This window comes from Myotis lucifugus, unplaced genomic scaffold, assembly GCF_000147115.1.
Source record: "Myotis lucifugus unplaced genomic scaffold, Myoluc2.0 scaffold_5, whole genome shotgun sequence".
Lineage (NCBI taxonomy): Eukaryota > Metazoa > Chordata > Mammalia > Chiroptera > Vespertilionidae > Myotis > Myotis lucifugus.
In genome coordinates, this window is record NW_005871053.1 from 1821786 (window position 1) to 1845413 (window position 23628).

At 39.8% G+C, this 23628-nt stretch overlaps 1 protein-coding gene, 1 long non-coding RNA gene and 1 pseudogene across 5 annotated transcripts in view; 2 read left to right on the plus strand and 1 right to left on the minus strand.

Annotated features, from left to right (window-relative positions):
- NCKAP1 (NCK associated protein 1) overlaps positions 1-1302 on the plus strand; it is a 56071-nt gene extending 54769 nt beyond the window's left edge. For all 4 annotated transcript variants that reach the window (XM_006083030.3, XM_023744312.1, XM_023744319.1 and 1 more), the window contains one exon: positions 375-1302. In XM_006083030.3, coding sequence (XP_006083092.1) covers positions 375-491 — 117 coding nt within the window. In that variant the 3' untranslated portion in view covers positions 492-1302. The remainder of the gene's footprint in view (positions 1-374) is intronic.
- A 7514-nt stretch (positions 1303-8816) lies between these two features.
- Positions 8817-10997, minus strand: LOC102425714 (annotated as a pseudogene).
- A 2462-nt stretch (positions 10998-13459) lies between these two features.
- On the plus strand, positions 13460-16661 carry LOC111823143. Its single transcript, XR_002826149.1, has 3 exons — positions 13460-13588; positions 15436-15583; positions 15785-16661. It is a non-coding gene; the product is annotated as an uncharacterized LOC111823143 (long non-coding RNA).
- The last annotated feature ends 6967 nt before the right edge of the window (positions 16662-23628 follow it).

A 23628-nucleotide genomic window follows, 5' to 3' on the forward strand; every position in this document is an offset into this window, starting at 1 on the left:
CTGCCCCCCTCGCTGGCCTGCTCACTCCCAACTGCCCTCCCCTCCTTGCCTGATGGCCCCTAACCACCTCTGCTTCCGCCCCATCACCATGGCTTTGTCCGGAAGGTCTCCCAGTCTAATTAGCATATTACCCTTTTATTAGTATAGATATTGTTGAAGGCTATGAAAGTGTGTAGTATGTTCCCATTGGTTAACTGATTTCTGAGAGCATTCACCGTGGCACACTTACCTTTCAGATTTTAAAGTAAAGGGAAAATAAGTTGTGTCTATTTCTAGTAAGAACAATGTAACAATGTAAAATTATGGTTATTAGTTGTCAATAAATGTTCTCATAATAAATAATTGGAATTCTAATGCATTTTGGAATTTTCCAGATTGTGCAGGAATCCCCATTCCTAACAATGGATCTTTTGGAATCTTGTTTTCCTTATGTCTTGCTGAGAAATGCATACCATGCTGTCTACAAGCAAAGTGTTACATCTTCTGCATAAAATATCTACTTATTGAAGACAAGCACGCGTTTTTGTTGCCTGGGTTTTACCTGTAAACTGTGGAGCTATTTTACCTTAAGGCCTGATAAACAGTTTTGTGGATTATAAATTTTTTTCATATGGTTGTATTTTCTGATCATTGGTTTCTTAATATAGTTGTACTACAATATACTTGGTTGATTTAGGTTGCACATTCACTGAATTCACAGAAATTATTCCTATAATTTTAGAGTATCATTTGTTTGAAAAATATACATTATCTCTATGTTTTTGATATTTGATAATGAAAAAAACCTTTGCTTGTTTATTTCTCAAAAAAGAATTGTATTTAGTGATTATTTTAGGTAGTGATATAGCATTCATCTGTGTGTAAATTATTTCATATAGGGAAGAGTTCTGATCTGTACCTATGGTTCTTATTGAAAACAAAACTGGATGTGCATTTCTGTGATGTTATGAATACATTTCTACTTTATTTTGAAACATTTGCCAAACTAAATACTATAACACTGTATAACATTAAAAATGTTAAAGGACTGCTTAGCATTAGAAGCAGACTATGTCCTGAAATTCTAAAACAGCAACATATGTTGTTGCTTGTATAAAGCCTAGTGATAATTTTTAGACTAACTTCCATGGTGCCCTATTGGCATTAGCACTACCATTGTACCCTGCTGTATAATAAATAATCTTAAACACTATCAACTGTTGATAAAAATGTTAGTCCCTAACCACTTTTTATATGTTTTAAATTTTTGAAAATCAAGTGTACCTGCCACAACATAAAATAAACACTAGACTGTATCACTTTTTCAATGATTTCTTTAATTTGGGATCCTTAGAAATTTATTCAGTAACATGAAAGTATTAGTTTAAAATAAGCTTTAGTTTAGTTTAGTTTAGAAATGTCTAAATGTAGCATTCGACACTAGGTCAGCTATTACAAGGTTTGTTTAAATGTTTTGAAAAACATTCCACTGGAAAAATATTAAAATTAGAAAATAAAATTACATAACATTTTTAAAAATTCAAAACTAAAAGGAAACTTGTGTGACATCAGCTTGCTAATTGTATCTGTGACCAGATAGATGGACAGAGTTACTTGAAAGAATGGGGAGGGGAGAAGGAATGATGGTGGAACTAGTGAAAATGTTGAGAACTACATCAGTAATGAATGGGAAAGACATCAAAGGCCTGTTGCTTGGTGGTTGACATGGAGGGCAGAGCAGCCCATTTCGTTTAAAAACTAACCAGATGTTTTGCTCTTTGCTTGGCATTGTTAAGACTGTGTTTCTGGTATCAGAGCTTCTGTTGTTCACAGCTTGTTATGTATACACTGGTACCTTGTGTTAAGATAAAAGAAAGTTGCTGTGTCCTCAGTTACCTTTTCTTTGTTCAGATACATAGAGTGAAATGAAATTGAGACGCCACAAGATTATAATGCTACTAGAGGCCCGGTGCATGAAATTCATGCCTTTGCGGGGGGAGGTCCCTCAGCCTGGATTGCGAGAGGGCACAGGCCAGGCCAAGGGACCCCACCAGTGCATGATCGGGCTGGGCAGGGCATGTCTGGTCCATCTCGCTCAGTCCTTATACGCCGGACCCCAGCAGCAAGCTAACCTACCAGTCAGAGCATCTGCCCCCTGGTGGTCAGTGCATGTCATAGAGAGCGGTTGAGTGGCCTTAGCATATCATTAGCATATTACACTTTGGTTGGTTGAATGGCCGACCAGACACTTAGCATATTAGGCTTTTATTATATAGGATTTTGTATGTGATTTCTCCAGTCTATATTTAAAGCAGGGAATAGTTGTTGCTATCTACTAAAATTTCTCAGTAGTTCTATGAGGATTTTTTAAAAGGGAAGAAATATTTAAATGGAGTAGTTTTAGACTTGAAATAACCTGATTACACAGTGAACAGTTGAAACTAAGATTAAATGTGGTTGTTTTTGACATATCAGGATCCTAGAGTGGTAATTTGTCAATAATGATATCCTGCATGGTAAAATAGGCATTTGATATATGCACTTTGATTGGAGTAATATGTGGAAAGGCATATGGATGTACATGAGACATTGTTTATCCCTGTTCAGGCCAAGAAAAGATCACTCTTAGTCATGTGAAGTTTGTCTAGTCCCAGTTTTTTTCTCAAATACTAAACTGACTGACTGCCTGGCTGATGTATTGTTTATTCTTTACAGAGAGTGATTCTACTTAAAAAAAAAGGGGGGGGGTGTCGAAAGAACCCTAACCAGTTTGGCTTAGTGGGTAGGGTGTTGGCCTGTGGACTGAAGGGCCTTGGGTTTGATTCCAGTCAAGGGACCAAACATACTGGTTGCAGGCTCGATCCCTGGCCCCAGTGCAGGAGGCAACCAATCAATGGGTGGCTCTCTCACATTGATATTTCTCTCTCTCTGTCTCTCCCCCTCTCTTCTACTCTCTCTAACAATCAATGGAAAAGTATCCTTGGGCGAGGATTAATAACAAAGACAAAAAGGCAAAAGTAACTTGGAAAATTGAAGTTAAATTGACAACTACTATTTCAAATATCTTATGTTAACTTTTCTTATTTTCTTCTAAATTTACACTAGAAAATACTGTTTTTGTTGCTTTCTCTACTATAATGTGATCATACCATGTAGCTTGGCTGTAATTGGCTTGTTTCACTCAATAGTGGGAAAAAGTCTTTGATATGTTTTTTTAATGCCTCCATATATACCATAGCTACTTTAAAAATTTCATTTGGATGGACATTTAGGCCATTTCTTGTTTTTCATTATTATAAATATCTTGTATCTGTATCTTGATGAACTTGTCCTATTATCTCCTTAACATAATTTCTTTTTTTTTAAATATATTTTATTGATTTTTTACAGAGAAGAAGGGAGAGGGATAGAGAGTTAGAAACATCGATGAGAGAGATCAATCAGCTGCCTCCTGCACGCCCCCCACTGGGGATGTGCCCGCAACCAGGGTACATGCCCTTGACCGGAATCGAACCTGGGACCCTTGAGTCCACAGGCCGACGCTCTATCCACTGAGCCAAACCGGTTCAGCAGCCTTAACATAATTTCTCAAAAATTTAGATTACTTAGAAGAAGGATGTATACATTTTAAACTTTGATACATATTAGATTTCCCTCCAGTAAGATTACTTCTGCAATTGTGTGTTTTAATTCCTCCACTGTTGCCAATGCATCTTTGCCTCTTCAAAAAGTGAAGCATAAGTCTTTTAAAAATTTGTATAGCTTTGCTTATTGTGAGGTAGAATATTCTTTTATAGATTTATTTTGTAGGTTTATTTATATGTGTATATATATATATATATATATATATATATATATATATATAAATGATTACATAAATATATATTTTGTAGGTTTTTTTTGTTTTCTTTAATGAAATTAATCATTTCATTTTTTTATTTTCAATTGGCGTGTTTTAAAGATTTTTAAACTACCAAACACTTATTTCATGTTTAAAATAATTCAGTACATGTAGTTAGGACTGAAATCAACCCCATGTAATCTTGAGTATAGTGATATGACTTTTAAAATATACTAATATCATAACTGTTACAAGTACTTTGATAATTGAATTTTAGTGGACTTTGAGAGGTATAGGACATTTATTTCCAAATCTAAGTTAAGAACAGCATTGATATGAAAAGGATATATACCTGTTAAAGAATGAAAGATGTTCAATATAAATATATGTACTTCAGAGTAGATTGAAATTACACCAAAATTCTAATTCCTTTATTCTAAATTTATACTATTAAATAGGTATCTTATAAATGATAAAGCTAATTCAGAAAGATACTGTTGTGTAGTTAGATACTATATGTAGGAGGCTATATCAACTTTAGCCTCATTTCTCAGAGATGTTATTTTGAAAACTTTATGTTCTCTAATAAAACAACTAAGGCAAAAAGTTGTAAGATTTTCCTTGCCTTTCGTATTAATAACCTGGTATACATAATTTTTAAAGAAAAAGACCCCCCAAAATCAGCAATTTTTCCTCCTAACGTGGTATAATTAATACTGAACTTTGTCTTTCAATTAAATTCTAAAATTAATTTGTAAAAGCCCTTTATATATATATATTTTTTTTAAAATATATTTTATTGATTTTTTACAGAGAGGAAGGGAGAGGGATAGAGAGTTAGAAACATCAATGAGAGAGAAACATCGATCAGCTGCCTCCTGCACACCCAATACTGGGGATGTGCCCACAACCAAGGTACATGCCCTTGACCGGAATCGAACCTGGGACCCTTGAGTCCGCAGGCCGACGCTCTATCCACTGAGCCAAACCAGTTAGGGCAAGCCCTTTATATTTTAATGTTAATCTAACATTAAGTTATTATCATTCATTCCACCCTAGACTTCATTTTATAGAAAGTTTTCCCATTTTACAAAATGCTATGGAATCTAGGTAAAGTGGTGTTTTTGTTATTAAACATACAGAGAAAATAGAAATCTATATCATATTATTTTAGATGTAATTAAGATAGTTCCCTGAGAAGAAATTGCTGCCCTATCTGTCATTAATTTATTTTATCTTTATTTACTGTAATCCTTACCTTTATAGACTGAGCTATTGCAGGATCTCTCGTCACAGAGTACTGAATCAATCAATTTGGAACATATGTCTGTACTGTTAGGAACAAAAAGATGTGTAAAATCTTACCCTGCCTTCCAGGAGCTGAGAGTGAACTTTGTACTGTTTAAATTATATTTTAATCAGCTGATTATTGTGTTGTGATAATGTTGCAATTTCTAACCCAAAAAGGATGGAAAATTTTCCAAAGTTCATTGCCATAGGCCTGGGGCTCTGGTATTTATTCAGGAAAAAAGGCTGCTGGGACCTTATAGAAAAGAGAAGGTTGAGTACAGAAAAAAGTCAGAGCCTGCCTTTATGGGTTATACTTGGCATAGTGCTGTGGCGATAGTTGTGAGAATCTGATGCAATTGAGCCAGTATCAGCTGGATGAGATACATTTAGTTTAAGCAGTACCCCTACCTCGTATTTGTATTTCCCCAGCAAGTAAAACAGTGCCTCGGAATTCAAAGGAGAGAGCTTCCTTTCTTTTCCGTTACTCTTTCTTTCTTTCTTTCTTTCTTTCTTTCTTTCTTTCTTTCTTTCTTTCTTTCTTTCTTTCTTTCTTTCTTTCTTTCCTTTCCTTTTCTTTCCTTTTCTTTTCTTTTCTTTTCTTTCTTTTCTTTCTTTTCTTTCTTTTCTTTCCTTTCTTTCCTTTCTTTTCTTTCTTTTCCTCCCTTTCTTTTGTCCAATTTATCTCTTAACTAGAGGCCTGATGCACGAAATTCGTGCAAGGGGCTCGGCCCTCGTAGCCCCAGCTTCATCCAGAAGGTTGTTCGGATGTCCGGTCTAATTAGAATATTACACTTTTATTATTATAGATTTTTCCTGCCTTTTTTTCCCCAGAGGTAATCATAGAACTTGCACAGGTGCTTCCCAGGACTTCCCAGTCTGGATCCTCCTGTTGGTCATTTGTACTTTCTTAATCATTTTCTACCACTTTTCTATTCAGTCATTAGCAAATATTTTAAGATGCCTGGATATAATGGTGGTAAAAGTAGAGAAGTATAGTAGAGTTTGCATTGTAATGATGGTAGACAGTAGGGGAGTAAACTTCTGATAATGAGAGGGGAGGACATAGGGTGGTGAGCTGGGGTGTGGGGGAGGGAGTCGTTTGGGACATTAGAAAGTCATCGGGGAAGGCCTCTGTAGAAGCATTGGGCTGATAGATGGAGGATGAGAAGGAACCAGAAATGGGGCAGAGTGAACACTGAACATAAAGGCCCAGAAGGCAAGAACAAACTTGGCATGTATGAGAAGTAGAAGTTTACCACTTAGTGTTTCAGTCGCAAAGCTAGCTCTTTTTTTTTTTTTTTTCTGGTCTGCCTGTCTTCCTTTATTCTTTGCTTATAAATTCAAAGTTCACAAATCCAGTCTAAGGTAGGGAGGTTGGTTATAAAGGAGGAAACGAACTGAATTTACTGATATGCTGTGGCATTAATCTGAGAATGGGTAAAGTCTATTTACATCATCAGGCCTAAACCAAGGCCAAGTCCTATCAGGTAGTGAACTGTAATCTAGTTAATTTGCATATAAACATGCCCACCCTTCTATTATAATGGCTTACCAGTTGGAAGATTTTAGCTGAGTCATTCGTAGAGACTTTTGTGAATGAATAATCCTTAAAATAGTGTAACTTCTTACATCTGTCCTTCATCTCTTTTTAGCCTCTTGAGCATGTACCATGGTTTCATTTGATGGCCTTGGCCTGAATTTCCAAATAGACAATATGTCCTCAAAATTCTAAAGATTGCCATGACATTTGTCCTTGGGGAAAGAATTTGTTGGAAATTTTAAATGTTTTAATCTTTAGCAAAAAAAATCTTTTTTTTTTGTTATTTGGTCCTATTGGACAGGAAAATTAAGTAATATATATTGACTCTACTTTGGTTTTATTTTCAGAGTGGAAAGTTGCATTAATTATATTAAACTTTCATTCTTGTATGAGCCAAACTTTCCATATACATTGCTACCATTCGAGATCAAGCATGCCTAACTCTGGAATGTTTCATTTCCAAGAAAAGTTTTCAGCCTGTCATTCTGACCAGAAAATAACAAAATAGGATAAATTAGCAATCTAACGTCAGGAATCTAGCCATAGAGGGCCATTTCTCATTTCTGATTCAGTGCACTCACTTTGATCCTTACCTTACTAGCTTTCTCAATTTTCGGGGTGGCATGAATGGACAAGTGCTTGGTGCAGGAGCATTCTGGCCAATCTCTTATATGAGGTCCACAAACCTGGAAAATGGGTGACCTAGAGATGGATCTGTATTGAATATGCCATGGTGATTGCATGTCTATTTTTTACATTGTAATGTATTTTTTATTGTAAAAGAATGTCAAGAGGTTGACAATGCAAATTATTGAAGAAGACTTCCCCTTGGTTCCTGAATCTGCTAGGCTCCTATGTACCAGTAAGTCTCCATTAGCACGTCTCAGGTTTCCTGGTCTTTTGCAGGTATGTTGATTATATGAGATATTGCTTGGAAACAAAAGTCCATTTGATATTAAAACAAACTTATTGTGCCTTTCACATTTCCTACAGGGAGAGCTACATATCTCAAATGCTTTCACAATTTAACAGTAAAGTTAGTGCCTTCGCCAAACCAAAGAATTCTCTATCACAAGTTGTTGAATCAAACCTCTCATAACATATGCAATATATCCAGATTGAAAGGTTTAAAAAAATTAGAATTTAAAACAATCTTTAGACTGATTTTTCATATTTGAAAGACTAGTTATTTGCAGCATACAAATGGAGAGAGCAGTGCAAAATGCATCAAGTTGTATATGATAAATGTACTGTCAACCTAATGGCTGCCTCTAAGCAGAGTGAAAAATACCACTTCTCAAAAGCAATCTAGATTGTGAAGTTCACAATTTAGATCAATTGCTACTCTAGTTCCATATATTGCAAAATGATTCCAGAAACAGATTAAACATGCAATTGTTTTACAAAACTACAAATATTGTTTAGGACTTTACAAAACTATAAAGTGTAGCACTATATTTCTAAATTCAAGATAGTTTTACAGTAGAATAGATAATACTTCCATAGAAGTCTAGTCAAACTTAACCGCTCTGTCGACCATTCTTACATATTATTTCTTCCAAATCTTAGCCTAAGTAGATCTGTGCTCTATCATAGCATTTAAATCTGTTTCAAGTGTTTTATAAGATTTTACTAGAAATAACAAAGCAAATGAATTTATACCTACAAATGTCTTGCTAAAAATAGAATCTAATGCAATATGACAATTCTATATTGGATAAATTTCGAACCAAATTCCTAAGAATGACCATTTAAAATTTATATTTGACAATTATAATTTGAAATCTATAAAACAAAAGTATAATTATAACTTTCATGGGAAAATATTCACAAAGAATAAAGAACCTCTAAATTTAGTTATTTATAGCTGTCAGATGACAAGTTTTCTAATTATAGCCATTCATAAACACTCATCACCTTAAAGAATGCCAGTGTGGTTTTTTTTAGATATATTGGTTGATTTCAGAAAGGAAAGAGAGAGAAACATCAATGATGAGAGGGAATCATTGATCTGCTGCCTCCTGCACTCCCCCTACTGGGGGTTGAGCCTGAACCTGGGCATGTGCCCTGTCCAGGAATCAAACCATGACATCCCAGTTCATAGGTCGATGCTCAACCAGTGAGCCACGCCAGCCGGGCGACCAGTTTATTTTTAAAACAAACTAAAAAGTGAGAAAGTAGGGGTTTATTTTATGTAACAGTGCTATTATAAGGCACCACTTGATATGTGACAAAGCCAAAGTGTTTCCAAATCATGTATTTTTGTTACTGTGTCTTAACCATTAGAATGGTTGGGGGGAGGTGGTGGTAGTGGGGTTGAGGGGAATGACAACAGGACCTACTTTCTCTAGAATATATTGAGACACAGGTTAAAAGTTTCTCAGGTAAATTCATGGCTAGAGCAAAATTAAGCAAGAGCTCAGAATTTTATATTCCCCCCCCAAAGCTGATTTCTCAGATGGTCACAACCAATTAAATATTTCAAAATATGTCCTTAGTCACTGCTATCATCATCATCAGCATCATCATCAGATACATCATTTAAAGGTGACTTCAATACCGACTGTAGGAGTCCGATCTAGTAGGCTGGCATGTGGCCATGTCCCTGGTAGAAAGTAGGTCATAGCAGAAGTTACAACTCCACACAGGCTTAGAGGGCTGTCTGGGAAGAAAAAATCCCTTTTCAGAGCAGGACCCACAGACAACAAAACCACATTTGCAGCAACGGTGATGACAATTAAAGGTGTGAGTTTTGCTTTCTGTAACAGTTGCCTCAAAGTCAGGAACCCAAACAGCATGTTCATTACTGGGTGTCTTCCCACTTTTGGAGAATAAATCGTAACATTAACTTATGTGATTCATCCATTCTGATTTCTCAGTGGCAGTGGCAGCATAAACGGCAGATGATTTAGTTGGTGTCTTGAGACGCCATCCATTCTGTAAGTCTTCCTCATCTTGGATGGAATCAATAGTGACATTTTCCAGGGGAATAATGTTATATTTTTTCGACTGGATGACAATGTTGCCATATACAAGAATGTCATTAGCCCTAACCGGTTTGGCTCAGTGGATAGAGCGACGGCCTGTGGACTGAAGGGTCCCAGGTTCGATTCCAGTCAAGGGCATGTACCTTAGTTGCAGGCACATCCCCAGTAGGGGGTGTGCAGGAGGCAGCTGATCGATGTTTCTCTCTCATCGATGTTTCTAACTCTCTATTCCTCTCCCTTCCTCTCTGTAAAATATCAATAAAATATATTTTTTAAAAAAAAGAATGTCATTAAACAAGAAAAACTGCTGCCCTAGCTGGTTTGGCTTGGTGGATAGAGTGTTGGCCTGCGGACCTAGGGGTCCTGGGTTAGATTCTGGTCAGGGGCACATGCCCGGGTTGCGGGCTCAATCCCCAGGGGGTGTGTGCAGGAGGCAGCGGATCGATGATTCTCCCTCTCCCTCTCTGAGATCAATAAAAATGTAAAAAAAAAGAAAGAAAGAAAAGAAAAACTGCTTTGCTTTGGCTTTTTCTGCACAACTTAGTCAATACTCTTCCAATAAGAACCCCTCCGGGTATAGTTAAGGTTTGACCAGCTGCTACAAAACAGTTTTCTACTATATTTATACATCTAGTATTTGCTTCGCTGTTTGCCAACTGATCCACCATGTTTTGCTAACACCCTGGCTGGGTGTGAGCGGCAGTGGCACTCCCCAGCCCAGCCTCCCACAGAGTGCAGGCATGGCAGGTAGGCGGGCAATAGGCATAGCCGCTGCAGGTGACTCCCCTGCCCCTCTAGGCGAACCCCACTAGGGCCACCTGGGCTGGCCTCTCTAGGCACACCGCCACCCACACCGGCGATTGCCATGTCTTAATGTGGTGTATGGCTGAGTCACATTCATAGTGTGCATACTGACCAAATCATCAATGGTTGAGACTTGAATATTTAACCAAGTCCTACACTGCAGATTACCATCATAGGATATAAGCTTCTAAAGTATAGGAATCAATTTTATTCAAAAATTATAACTGTATTACGTCAGTTGTATTTAAAATTTTTAATGTAGTTCAGAATCATTAATTTCTACCAGGCAGTGAAGAGATCTTAAGTAGAGCAGAGAGCAGCTCATGATACAGTTACTATCAAATTACTAAGATTATGAGCAACTATTAAAAGCATTTCCTCTTTAGTAACTCCTGGATTTGGGGGTCACTGGTGATAATCAAATTTCATTAACGTATTCTGACAAACCGAAACTTCATGCACTATTGAATGAGGTTTTATAAAAAACAACAGCACTAAGATATGTTGCCCTTGTTTATTTTATTTTAAAATATGTCTTTATTAATTTTTTAAAATTGATTTTTAGAGAGAAAGGGAGAGAGCTAGATAGAAATATTGATGAGAGAAACATTGATCGGCTGCCTCCTGCACAACCCCTACTGGGGATCGAACCTGAAACCTGGGCATGTGCCCTGACAGAAAATCAAACCAGTGACCTCTTGGTTCCTGGGTCAATGCTCAACCACTGAGCCACACTGACCAGGCAGATTTCTTTCTTTTCTTTCCTTTTCTTTCTTTCTTTCTTTCTTTCTTTCCTTCTTTCTTTCTTTCTTTCTTTCTTTCTTTCTTTCTTTCTTTCTTTCTCTCTCTCTCTCTCTCTCTCTCTCTCTCTCTCTCTCCCTCCCTCCCTCCCTCCCTCCCTCTCTCTCTCTCTTTCATTCATTCTTTCTCTCTCTCTCTCTCTCTCTCTCTCTCTCTCTCCCTCCCTCTCTTCCTTCCTTCCTTCCTTCCTTCCTTCCTTCCTTCTTTCCTTCCTTTCTCTCTCTCTCTCTCTCTCTCTCTCTCTCTCTCTCTCTTTCTTTCTTTCTTTTCTTGAGAGAGGATGACAGAGGGAAAGAAACATCAATGTGAGAAAGAAACATTGATTGCCTCCCACACACACCCCAATCAGGGATTAAACCTGCAACCTGGATATGTGCCTTGACTGGGAATCAAACCCGCAACCTTTTGGTGCATGGGTTGATGCTCCAACCAACTGAGTCACCCTGCCAGGACACCCTTATTTATTTTTTATCTAATGTCTTTTGCATTCACTTACTGTCTGTAAACCTTGGTTCTAGAAATGGAGAATGTAACTGGCTCTCAAGATGAAAATATAGCTTCTGAATTTCCATTTGCACGTCCTCTTTAATTGCATGTACACCAATTTTAGCATCCCCCCTGCAGTAGAAGAAGGATCTTTATAGCAAATATCATGTAAGAAATATTTGCATTCTAAAAGCACATTCACACTTAAACTGATCGATAGAATTCAACATATAAAGCACATGCCAGGGCTGACCAGCAGACCCTGGGTGACGGTTGAATGGATTACTCGGACACAATGTTTGCTGTGAAAGAGGGCTAAGGGACTGCCTGGCTAAAGGAACCGGGTAGCCTCGATTGCCTGCCTTGTTAGGCTTTTATTGTAACAGCAGTTTGAGATAGGAGAATTTTCACTCCCAAGTTATATCTAAAATGTTTATCTTTATTTGAAGGTGAATATTCAATCATTAATCATAAATCAGGATGCCATACTAACTAGGTATGACCATAACCTATGTAATTACATGGTCATTGATTGCAAGTTGTGGATGCCAGAAAGCACGCTGAAGTTGGCATTCAACTGTTAGACCTTATAAAGGCCGAAACTGAAGCTGAGGAGCAGATAAAGTACAACTTCCCAGGCTGAAACTGAACTTCAGTTCATTCTTAAATCTTTCCTTTGGCCAAAATGTCCAAGGGTCATTGTGTGCAGCTGGAAGCAGGGCCCAGCTGGCAGAACTTGAGATGGGAGGGAAGGGAAAATTTGACCTTGGCTGTTAGTAGGGGTTTTGTCCAAAAATGCTGACTGGAGTAATAATGAGAGCTAACCTTTATCCAGACGTCACTATGTACCAGGCACCACTAAGAGTTGTGTTGTTATTTTTGCCTTTATGACAGAAAGTTTTATTGTTAATTATTTATCTTAATAGTTTCAGAAAGAGGTACACATTAGCTCAGTCCAACATGATTGGCAGTTGGCAAAATCTAGTAGAGCAAGTGTTCTGATTGCTAAGGATTTAATTTGAATGCTTTTAATATTTAGCCATCTAACACTTCAAACATAGTCCAGAATAAAATGCATCACCCCCCTCCCTGTCACTTTAATATCCCACCTACCTCACTTCAATATGGAAATATCTTCATTAAATATGATTCCCAGAGGAACGAGTTCTCTGGAGAGGATAGCCACAAGGGCAGTGCACAAAAAGAAAAACTGAAAACTCTGTATGATAACTTACTAGTCTAAGGAAACAAAAACCTTCCCATATATTAAGAAATCAATCCAGTTAGAAATGCACTACTAGGTCTATGAGAAGAGGTTCTGGAGTAACAGCTGAAAATGGCCGGCTATTTACAAGGTACACAAGCAGGTACGGTGCACCTGGCCCAGCGCTGGCCCTCAGAAGCCAAGTGTTCTCTCCACCGCAGGCCACATGCAAGAGTCCACCTTCCTCTGTGCCTTCCCGCAGAGTTGCCCATAGTTAGGCTGGGCTGCGGGACTGGCTTATCCACAACAGGGGGCTGCCTTTTCGGAAGGAGCTGGACCCGTTCCCTGATGATCCTTGTGGACCGAGCCCCAGTGAGGTCAGACGGAACCAGACACTTCCGTTTGTCAATGGCAACATCTGCTTCACCGCAGCGGCGGGGCAGGGACGCAGCCGGCTCCGGAGCCGCGGAGCTCAGAGCACCAACCACAACGGCAGCGGTGACTACGGACAGGCGGGACTTCCGGCCGCCACAGCCTAGCCACACCGCTAAGGTCTGTCTAATGAAATCCTCCAAGTATTGCTCACTTAGTCCTCATAACAACCTTACAGGATGATTATCCTCACTTACTGATGTGGAAACTGAAGCTGAGCAAAGGTGAGTGACCTGTACCATGTCACACTGCAAGGTCGCAGCGGAGCTAGGATTTCAATCTGGCCCAGAGCTGTGTGCATATCATGACAGTGCTTCTCAGATCTCTCAGATAGGAATGTGACTTATTTTTGTTATCCAGGAGCATTAACATTGCTTTGCACTAATTTAACTGCAGGTCAAGGAGCAGAAAACACAGGGCTTACAATATGCCACTTGATAGTAGGCGTTTTCCTGCCCATTACCTCAGTTAATCAACACAACCAAATTGCTCAGTAGGGATTTTCTAGATTTTCATAAATGAACGAGGAAAGTGGCACAAAATTATTGACAGTGATGAAATTAAACTCTACGTCCTTTGGATTTCTAGCCCATATTTCTTCTACTGTGCCATGCTTTCCCCAAAAACACTGAAAAATATTTCCTTAGTAAGAAACAGTGGGTGTGGGGGTACCATGTCAACTTTCTCTTCTCCCTGATCCTAATTTATTTCTCCACTTTTTCTCTCTGATCCTCCACAGCTTAATATTTGATTAAATTTGATTCTACTGAATCAAATTTCTTTCCCGGTCTATCTTTACTCTCCCCTGCTCTGCAATATGTAATAGATAGTATGTCACATATTGGTATACCTTGGGTTTGGTTGCAGACCACTGCAATAAAGTGATTTATAATCTTTTTGCTGGTGGAGGGTCTTGCCTTTAATTTGTACAAAACAACACACACACACACACACACACACACACACAAAACCCAACCAAAAAACGCAAAAGCAAGCAAACAAATCATCTATGAAGCACAATAAAGCGAAGTGCAATAAAATGAGCGATGCTTGTTCTCATTTTACTTGTGAGGCTCAAACTCACGCTGTATTTACTTTCTCTGTTAAGAAAAAGGACGTTTTGGTTAATTTGTGAAGTGAACCCAGCTGTTGAAGTGAGATCGACTTTGGAGTCCATAACACCTGGCCTCGTATTAGGGTAGAGAACTCTGTAGATATAATTGATTGATTTAATGATTTGGCCTTTATGGAAGATGAACTTATTTTCAAGATGATAACTAGTACTTGAATGAAAACCCATGGTGCAGCAGTGCTGGTAATAATGGAGCATTTCAGTCTTTTCTAGCAGGATAGAGCCTTAGAAATGATCTAGTATTAGTTCAATCTCCTCCAGGCTTAAGTAATTTAACCAAGTCACAGAGAAAAAGATGTGTGGAGACTAGAATATTATCTTCTTGATTCTCAGTATAGTGCTGCTTCTACTAGTACTGTGTCACTAGTTACATTGTCATAAGTCTTAGTCTTAATGAACATTTACTGATTCCTGGTAGGATTTGGGGGTGGATGTGGGGAAGGATGCCATGGCATCAAAACAACCTGGGATTTGAATCCCAGCTCTAGCACTTGTGGGCAACATCTTTGATATTTTCTGAGTTTGTTTCCTTAAGTGTAGAACTGGAATAATCTGCATGTCAAAGAGCTATTGTGAATACTGAGGAAAATGAGACTGTGTATACGATTTGATGAGCTTGGGCTCTGCCATGTTATAGGCTCTCAGTAAATGGTGGTTGTTTTTCTGATATTATTACGCTATTTGGTTTTGCATCTTATAAAATTGTCCTCAAGAGTCCATTGTGGTTTTATGAATAGAATAACATCACAACTTACATTCATAAGAATGGGACTCAGCCTGTATTCTAGCGCTGGTCTGAAATGCTATCTTACTAGTAGATGGGAAACAGGCTTTTTTTTTTCTTATGTAACTTTAACATAAAGCAATGCTAAAATTAATGTTAAGCCTGCTCTCTACTATATAAACTTTATACTGTATTTTGTGTACTATATACAACAGATGTTAAAGATGTCAAATGTCACTGCAATACCCAGAATTTACACAGTTGCTCCCTGGAAGCCTCTGTGCTTGTCCTCATGCTGTTGCCTACCTTGGGAATGGAATGTTCTCATGTTCTGGCTGGCAAGCTCCTGACCATACCATAACAGTGAGTCCAACATCACCTCCCTTTTTCTTATCACATTATCCTCTGTTTCTTCTGAACCTTATGGATGCTTTTATGATCGTACTTATGGAATCATATTGCAATTGTTACATGTCTGTGTCTCCTTTGATTCTGGGAATGCCTGAAGGCCAGGGCCATATTTGTTTCACCTTTCTGTTTAATCAAACTCCCAACCCTCCACAGCTCTCAGAAAATATGCTGTGAGGTGGAGAAGGCTGATGGCTAGACAGATGCTACAGACCCCATTGGTGAAGGTGCCCTTTGCTTCATGTTTGAAGTAAGTGGTTATTTTTCTCTTTATTCTTGTGGAGGGACAGGGTATTATGAAGTACAGGGAGATGGGGATTTCCAGCACCTGCAATGGAGGTAGCTCAGTGGTGACACGAAGAAGTGGTTTCTGATTTCTCCCAGTGATGCGATTCACAGGTCTGGAGTATTTTGGAGAGAACATTGAGAATCAGAGCTTATATAAATAGGCATGAAGGCAGGAGGTTGACAAACGATAAAAAGGGGTTCCATGTTACAGAAAAATGATTTTTTCCCCCTGGAAATGGAAGTGAAATACCAGGAGCAAAGATGAGGGGCCGCCAGAGAAGTTACAGTGAGGGGCTGCTCAGGTTGTTGTCCTGAAATAGAGGAATGATCCTTGCAGTCTGGTGACTCACCTCTCACTCCAGTCAGTGCTTCCTGAAAAAGGCAGGAGCTCTGAGACACTAACAGTAAACTTATCCCTTCGAGAAGCACCTCTCATCCTCAGGCTGGTCTGCTGATCTCCTCATGCCCCCGGGGCAGGATTAGAGGCCTTGAAATGCTGCCCTATCGGTGTGACTTCTCATCTCTACTCAAGAACGCACTGGCAGCTTCCCTTGGCAGCTGATCACACAGCGAGGACCGGCAAGGCTCTTAGGCTTTCAAGACAGCAGGACACCCTTGGGGAATAGGCCTCTTGCTGGAGGTCACAGCACCCAGAGAACGATTGCAGTGGTTCTCAACCTTCCTAATGCCGCGACCCTTTAATACAGTTCCTCATGCTGTGGTGACCCCCAACCATAAAATTATTTTCATTGCTACTTCATAACTGTAATTTTGCTACTGTTATGAATCGTAATGTAAATATCTGATATGCAGGATGTATATTCATTGTTACAAATTGAACATAATTAAAGCATAGTGATTAATCACAAAAACAATATGTAATTATATATGTGTTTTCCGATGGTCTTAGGCGACCCCTGTGAAAGGGTCGTTTGACCCCCAAAGTGTCGCGACCCACAGGTTGGCGACCCACAGGTTGGGAACCGCTGGATTAGAGGGAGCAGCTGATCATCTCTCCAGTGAGTTCTGCTGCTCCTGTCACTTCCAAGCCCAAGTCCAAGGCTTGCTGGCAAGTGAACTAAAACCGTGGCTCCAGTCTGAAGGATGGCTTACACAGCTCAACTATATACTCTCTTCAGCTGTGAGCCATGCAACCTGCTAGAAAAGCAGTCTGGACATTTGCAATCTACACAAAATTTACAGTTGGGGGATAGCTCTGGTGAATCCCCCAAGGCACTCTATGTAAAACCTGTTGTAGGAATTCTGCTTTGCTTCGTCGGACCTTTGGAGGTAGAATTCCTAAAAGCAGGTACAGAGGGTGAGCCCTCGGAATGAGTTTAGCTGTGGCTCGGTGAGAGGGAGGCCACCCTGAGAGCATGTGCGGTGTGCCACCTGCATTCCTTGGGGGAACACCCAGGTTGAGGTGCGCACAACATGCTCGGACAGCTGCCGTGGTGGGGCTCCCAGCTTCTGCGATCACATCTGGGCTGGGTTTTATGGTCCTTTACAGAATTTTATTTATTTGAAGGGAAGGGTAGGGAAAAGCTAGTAAATGCTCCTGTGGGCGCTGGAGGGACCCGCCCTGCACAAGAAGAAAGAAAAATAATTACTTGCTCTCAACATGAAGCAGAGGGCATTGCTGCCAACGATTTCTGGAACATCTGTCTAGCCACCAGCCTTTTCCACCTCACAGCATATTTTATGAGGGGACCTTTATTACAGGGGGGTTTGTTTCATTACTTTTTCAATCTTAAAATTAACAATAGAACCCTTCCTGCCATTCCAAATAGCTTCAAGTCCACAGCGACCCAGCAAGGAGGAGAACACAGTATTGTGGCCCTTGGGAAATGCGCAGTGTCCCCAGCGTTGGCTGCAGTGGGCAAGGGCTTCTGAGGAGTGATGTCCTATATAATCTGCTCTCTGTTTCAGTCGGGAAATCAGTCTCTTTTCATTGATTTCCCAAAGATTGATTTGATAAGAGTTTTCATTTGAAAAGCAATGCTTGAGTAGGAAAGTTAAAGAAAGATAAATTTCTAGCTTTAATTCTACCCATCCTGTAGCATTACATAAGGCAGACCTCAGAGATACTGTGGGTTTAGCCCCAAACCCTGCGGTGAAGGGAGTAGTAATCTTTTTGCTGGTGGGACGGTCCCGCCTTCATTGTAGAAGGTGTGACATCTGTAAAACGCAATAAAATGAGGGTGTGCCTGTATCTTTCCCAAGTCCCAAACCTCAGCAATGTTACTTCATCTCCCTCCACGTTCCTTCCCCATTCCACACAATTATAAAACTCAAAAGAGTAATAAGTTATGTCATATTCTAGCATTGATTCAACAAATACTGTTAAATACCCGCTATGTGCCAGGTACTGGGGCAGAATGATAAAACTAACTGACAACTAACAACAGTTTAGCTAGATGTCTAAGCTTACCTGTCCTATTCACCACTTTATTGTGGGGAGATATTCCTCATGGGGCTCCCCCCTTCGGTGATTGCACACTCTGATTCCAGTATGTGGCTCCTTCTCCCTTGCTGCGGCTGATTAGATGAAGGAGGAAACTTAATCCAAGGGAAGTTAGTTCAATGACTTGAAAATAGTGGGCCATTTTTAAAAAAAAATTGAATTGATTGGGGTGACACTGGTTCATAAAACCATACAGGTTTCAAGTGTACAACTCAACAAAACATCATCTGCACACTGCATCATGCGCCCCTTGCTCCAAAGTCTCTTTCTGTCCCCATTTCCCCCCTCCTCCACCTACTCCCAATCCCTTTCCCTCTGGCTATCACCACACTGTTGTCTGTGTCTAAGTGATACACACACACACACACACACACACACACACACACACACACTAGAGGCCCAGTGCACGAATTCGTGCATGGGTGGGATCTGGCTGGCCCACCCCCATGGGGCCCATCGGGCCAGGCTGGCAGGAGGGAGGGGTGGCAGCCGGTTGGCCAACCAGCCCCGCCCCTGATTGGGGTGTTGGGGGCCGATCTATTGCTGGGCTGGTTGGGGGTGGGGCCGATTGGGCCTGGATCAGGCTGGTTGGCTGCCGCAGTGCGCATCATAACCACCAGTTGTTCTGGTTGTTCCACCATTCTGGTCTCTGGGCTTTTATATATGTAAATATATATTTGTTTCTTTAGTCCAGCCACCCCAACCCCTTTCCCTCTGTAAGCTGTTTCTATCAGACATTTCTCACGTAAATTAGAATCAAGGCTGAGGAGTGTCCTGGCTACTTAAACCCAAAGTCTCATGGAGTCAGAACCAGGAGAGCCATTTCCAGGTTTCCTGTGCTCCCAGATTCTGAGGGAGGGGAGTGTCAGAGAAAACTGCTCAGGTGAAGAGAACAGAGTGGATGCACAGGGAAAGGCAAAGAAGCATGAGAAGATGAGGATAAGAAAACATCCAGACTCTTCTTATACGTGAATTAATTTGACTAGATTTCTGTCTCCTCAGCCTAACATATTTCCTGTGCAGAGACCGTCCTCAGTGACTATTTATGCACAGGGCATGGTGACCTAATTGCTTGGTGTGAACATGAAGCAGATATGGTCCTGACATCACAGAGTTCACAGATGAGTGGAGGAGGCAGATTTGACACATTTGATCTTGACCATAGCATGTGTCACCACCCATTATCCAATACAAGAGGCAGGTGGTGAAACAAATGACTAGTCAGTGTGGTAGTGTCAGAACCAAATATGGGCTCAGGTGACAATTTCAATGTTATTGATCATGACCAATGGATATATAAATGCATTAGGAAAATTAGCATGATATCATTAGCAAGTAAAATAAGTCACGCTTAATGAGAATTCAACTTTGGCTGGATTTCCCTCCGTCCCTTCTTCCTTCCTTCCTTCTTTCCTTCCTTCCCTCTTTTCTTCCTTCCTTCCTTCCTTCCTTCTTTCCTTCCTCCCTTCCTCCCTCCCTCCCTCCCACTTGCTTACTTTCTCCCTTCCTGCCATCCTTACTAGCTCAGTCCCTCCCTCCCTCCCTCCCTTTGCCTCCCTCCCTCCCTTTTCCTCCCTCCCTCCCTCACTTTTCCTCCCTCCCTTCCTTCCTTCCTTCCTTCCTTCCTTCCTTCCTTCCTTCCTTCCTTCCTTCCTTCCTTCCTTCCTTCCTTCCCTTTCTTTCCTCCTTATTAAAATCTGGCTACAATATTATGCTAGTGCATGTATTCTAATTTGGTGCAGAGCATGCATAACAAAATAAGTGAAAATCTATAAATGTTAGAACACATATATTATTTATTCCAGTGACTAAGGAATACTAAATCATTTTGTCAAGTTGCACTGTAACATTCAGTTTTTATCTTTTATAGGTAATCTGCCAAGCATTTGCAATTCTGAACTCTGTAGAATGTATTAACTTACAACAATAGACCATGGAACGTGTTAAGTATAACTTTCCTAATTCATACTTCTGTCTTTTGGTGAAAAATGCCTCTCTCAAATATATTACTTTTACAGTTCGTTGGAAAAGAGTGCTGAACAACAGGATTATTATAATGTGCTAAGAGATGGCACTTGTATCTCATTGGCATGTAGCGAGCTCATGTGAAACCTCTTTGATCTTTGCTGCCTTTTTAGCTGAAAGGATTTGGAAATCTTTTTGGCATTGGTAAAGACAGAACTCCGGTGGCTATTCATAGTTGGTGAATTTTTAGCAATGGATAAGAAAGTCTTTGTTGAAATCAGTTTATTAATACATAATGGGCAACATGTTGCCTTAAAGGCAAACACATATTTTTCTCATGTCAAAAACACTGCCCCACTTTCATCAACATCCAAAGGTATTTAAAAGGGGTCTACATTTCCTTTTTCCAGTATGCCCAATGCTGAAAAATAGTACTGCAAACCTCGGAACTTGAGCAGTTTCTTAGGTAAGAGGAATTTTTCACGATGTAATTGATATCATGACCACTCAGCTGGACACAGGCTTTCAAAAGCTGAGTGCATTTGCTGATTTGTTTCCATTTCCTACTTGGACTAAAAGAATTCAAAGACGTGAAGAGTCTATTGTGAAAAAAATGCGTGAATAATGCGAGGGGCTATCACAGTGTACCGATGCAGTTACTGCTTTCTAATAAAATCAGGAAAAACTTGAATTGAAAAAATATAACTATCCCAAATTTATGGAGGCAGTTATAAAAGGGCACACGAGGGAAGGTTTACCCTGAAATATATATTTTCAATAAAGTCTTTTTCTCATCAACTTCATTGAGACATCATTGATGTTTAACATTATGTAAGTTTAAGGTGCACGATGCGTTGATTTGATACAGTTATGTATTGCGAAATGATGACCACTGTGGCATTAGCGAGTGCATCATGTCACATAATTACCATTTCTTTTTTTGTGGTGAGAACACTTAAGATCTCCTCTCTTAGCAACTATCAAGTATATAATATAGCATTGTTTACGATAATCACCATGCTGTACATTAGATCTACGGAATGTATTAATCTTAGAACTGGAAGTTTGAATCCTTTGACCAACATCTCCCCATTTCCACCATCCCCACCCCAACCCCTCCCCATTCTCCTGGTAACCACTATTCTCCCTCTGTTTCTATGACTGGCTTTTTATTTATTTATTTTATTTTATTTTTTTAAAAATATATTTTATTGATTTTTTACAGAGAGGAAGGGAGAGGGATAGAGAGTTAGAAACATCGATGAGAGAGAAACATCAATAAGCTGCCTCCTACACACTCCCTACTGGGTATGTGCCCGCAACCAAGGTACATGCCCTTGACCGGAATCAAACCTGGGACCCTTGAGTCCTCAGGCCGACGCTCTATCCACTGAGCCAAACCAGTTAGGGCTGACTTTGGCTTTTTAAAATTCCACTTATAAATGATATCTTACAATCTTTGTATTTCTTTGTCTGAAATATTTCACTTAGTATAATGCCCTCACAGTTCATCCACGCTGTCACAAGTAGCGGGATTTCCTTCTTTCTCGTGGCTAAATGATATTCCATTGTACGTCTGTGCCATATTGTGCCCATTCATCTGTTGATGGACATCTCTATCTAGGCTACTGTAAAGAATGCTGCAAAGAACATCTCTGTCATATCCTGTTTTCATTTCCTTTGGGTATATACCCAAAAGTGGGGTTGCTGCATCATATGGTAGTTGTATTTTTAATTTTTTGAGGAACCTCCCTATGTTTCCGTAATTTCTGTAACCCATTTTCATTCCCACCAAAACCGCACAGGGTTCCTTTTTCTGTACAGACTCACCAACATTATCTCTCGTCTTTTTGACCGTAGCCTTTCTGACAGGTGTGAGGTGATATTTTATTGTGGTTTTAATTTGCATTTCCCTGATGATTAGTGATGTCAGGCACCATTTCATGTACCCATTGGCCATTTGTATGTATTTTTTGGAAAAGTGCCTATTTAGTTATCTTGCCCATTTTTAAATTGATTTTTTTTGTTTTGTTTTTGCTATTGAGTTGCATGAGTTTTTAATTAATTTTGGATATTAACCCCTTATCAGAGATAAGATTTGAAAAGATTTTCTCCCATTATTTAGGTTGCATTTTAATTTTGTTGATTCTTTTGCTGTGCAGAAGCTTTTTAATTTGATAAGTAGTCCCACTTATTAATTTTTTGTTTTTTGTTGATTTGTACTTTTTGGTTTTATATCCAAAAAAATCATTGCCAAGATCAATGTCAAGGATTTTTTCCCTTGTTTTCTTCTTGGAGTTGTATGGTGGCAGGTTTCCTGTTCACGTCTTTAATCCATTTCAAGTTAATTTTTGTGAATGGTGTATAAGATAGGGGTTCAATTCCATTCATTTATACGTGGATATCCAATTTTCTCAACATTATTTTTGAAGAGACTGACTTTTCTCCATTGAGTGTTCTTGGTTGCCTTGTCAAATTTTAGTTGATCATATATGTGAGGGCTTATTTCTGGGCTCTTGATTCTGTTCCAGGGATTGCCTGAATTCCCATTACGTAAGGTTTGGTGGGGTGTAAAGGCGACTTCCCACTCTCGGGGTCCACTTCCATAGCTTCCTTTGTGCTTTTTGTGGGGCCAATGACTCAGGCCCGGCCTATCAGATGCACTGACCCTGGATATGACTTGGGGCTAGTGATTCAAGAAAATAAAGACACAGAGAGTCCTAGCTGGCCGAAGAAGAGGGGTAGCCTCGTCCTGTTCCCCAGGGCAGGAGAGGCCGCGCTGTCAGCAGTGGTGTTCAGAGTCCAGTTCTGGCGGCTGTGCTGTCTAATGTTCAGGGGGGCGGGGGCAGTGGAATGCTCTCTGGACCATTGCCCGGGCTGGGCTGCGACTGCTTCTGGCTGCTCAGTGACCAGGTCTGGGTTTCCAGCCTTCCCGGCTGCCCAGTGACATCCTGGCCAGTATCTTTCACTACATTCCCCTTTCACTTACATCAAAGTTGTCCTTTTTTTGTTCTTCCAACTTTGAGGATTGTGACTGATAAGTACACACATTGGTAAAATAAGCTCTCTTTGCACATTTATGATGTATGGGACTCTGTGGTTCGCTACATTGGACCCATTTGTAAAAATTAAGCCACTGCAATGTTGTAAGTAACATAGATGTGTACTTGCTGCAGTGGAATCAAAGGGAAGAGGTTACACAGCCAGGAAGCAGAAAGGGAAGCAATTGACCTCCAAATCCAGGCGTTCCAATACACAGCATAAACTATGCATAGAATTGTTC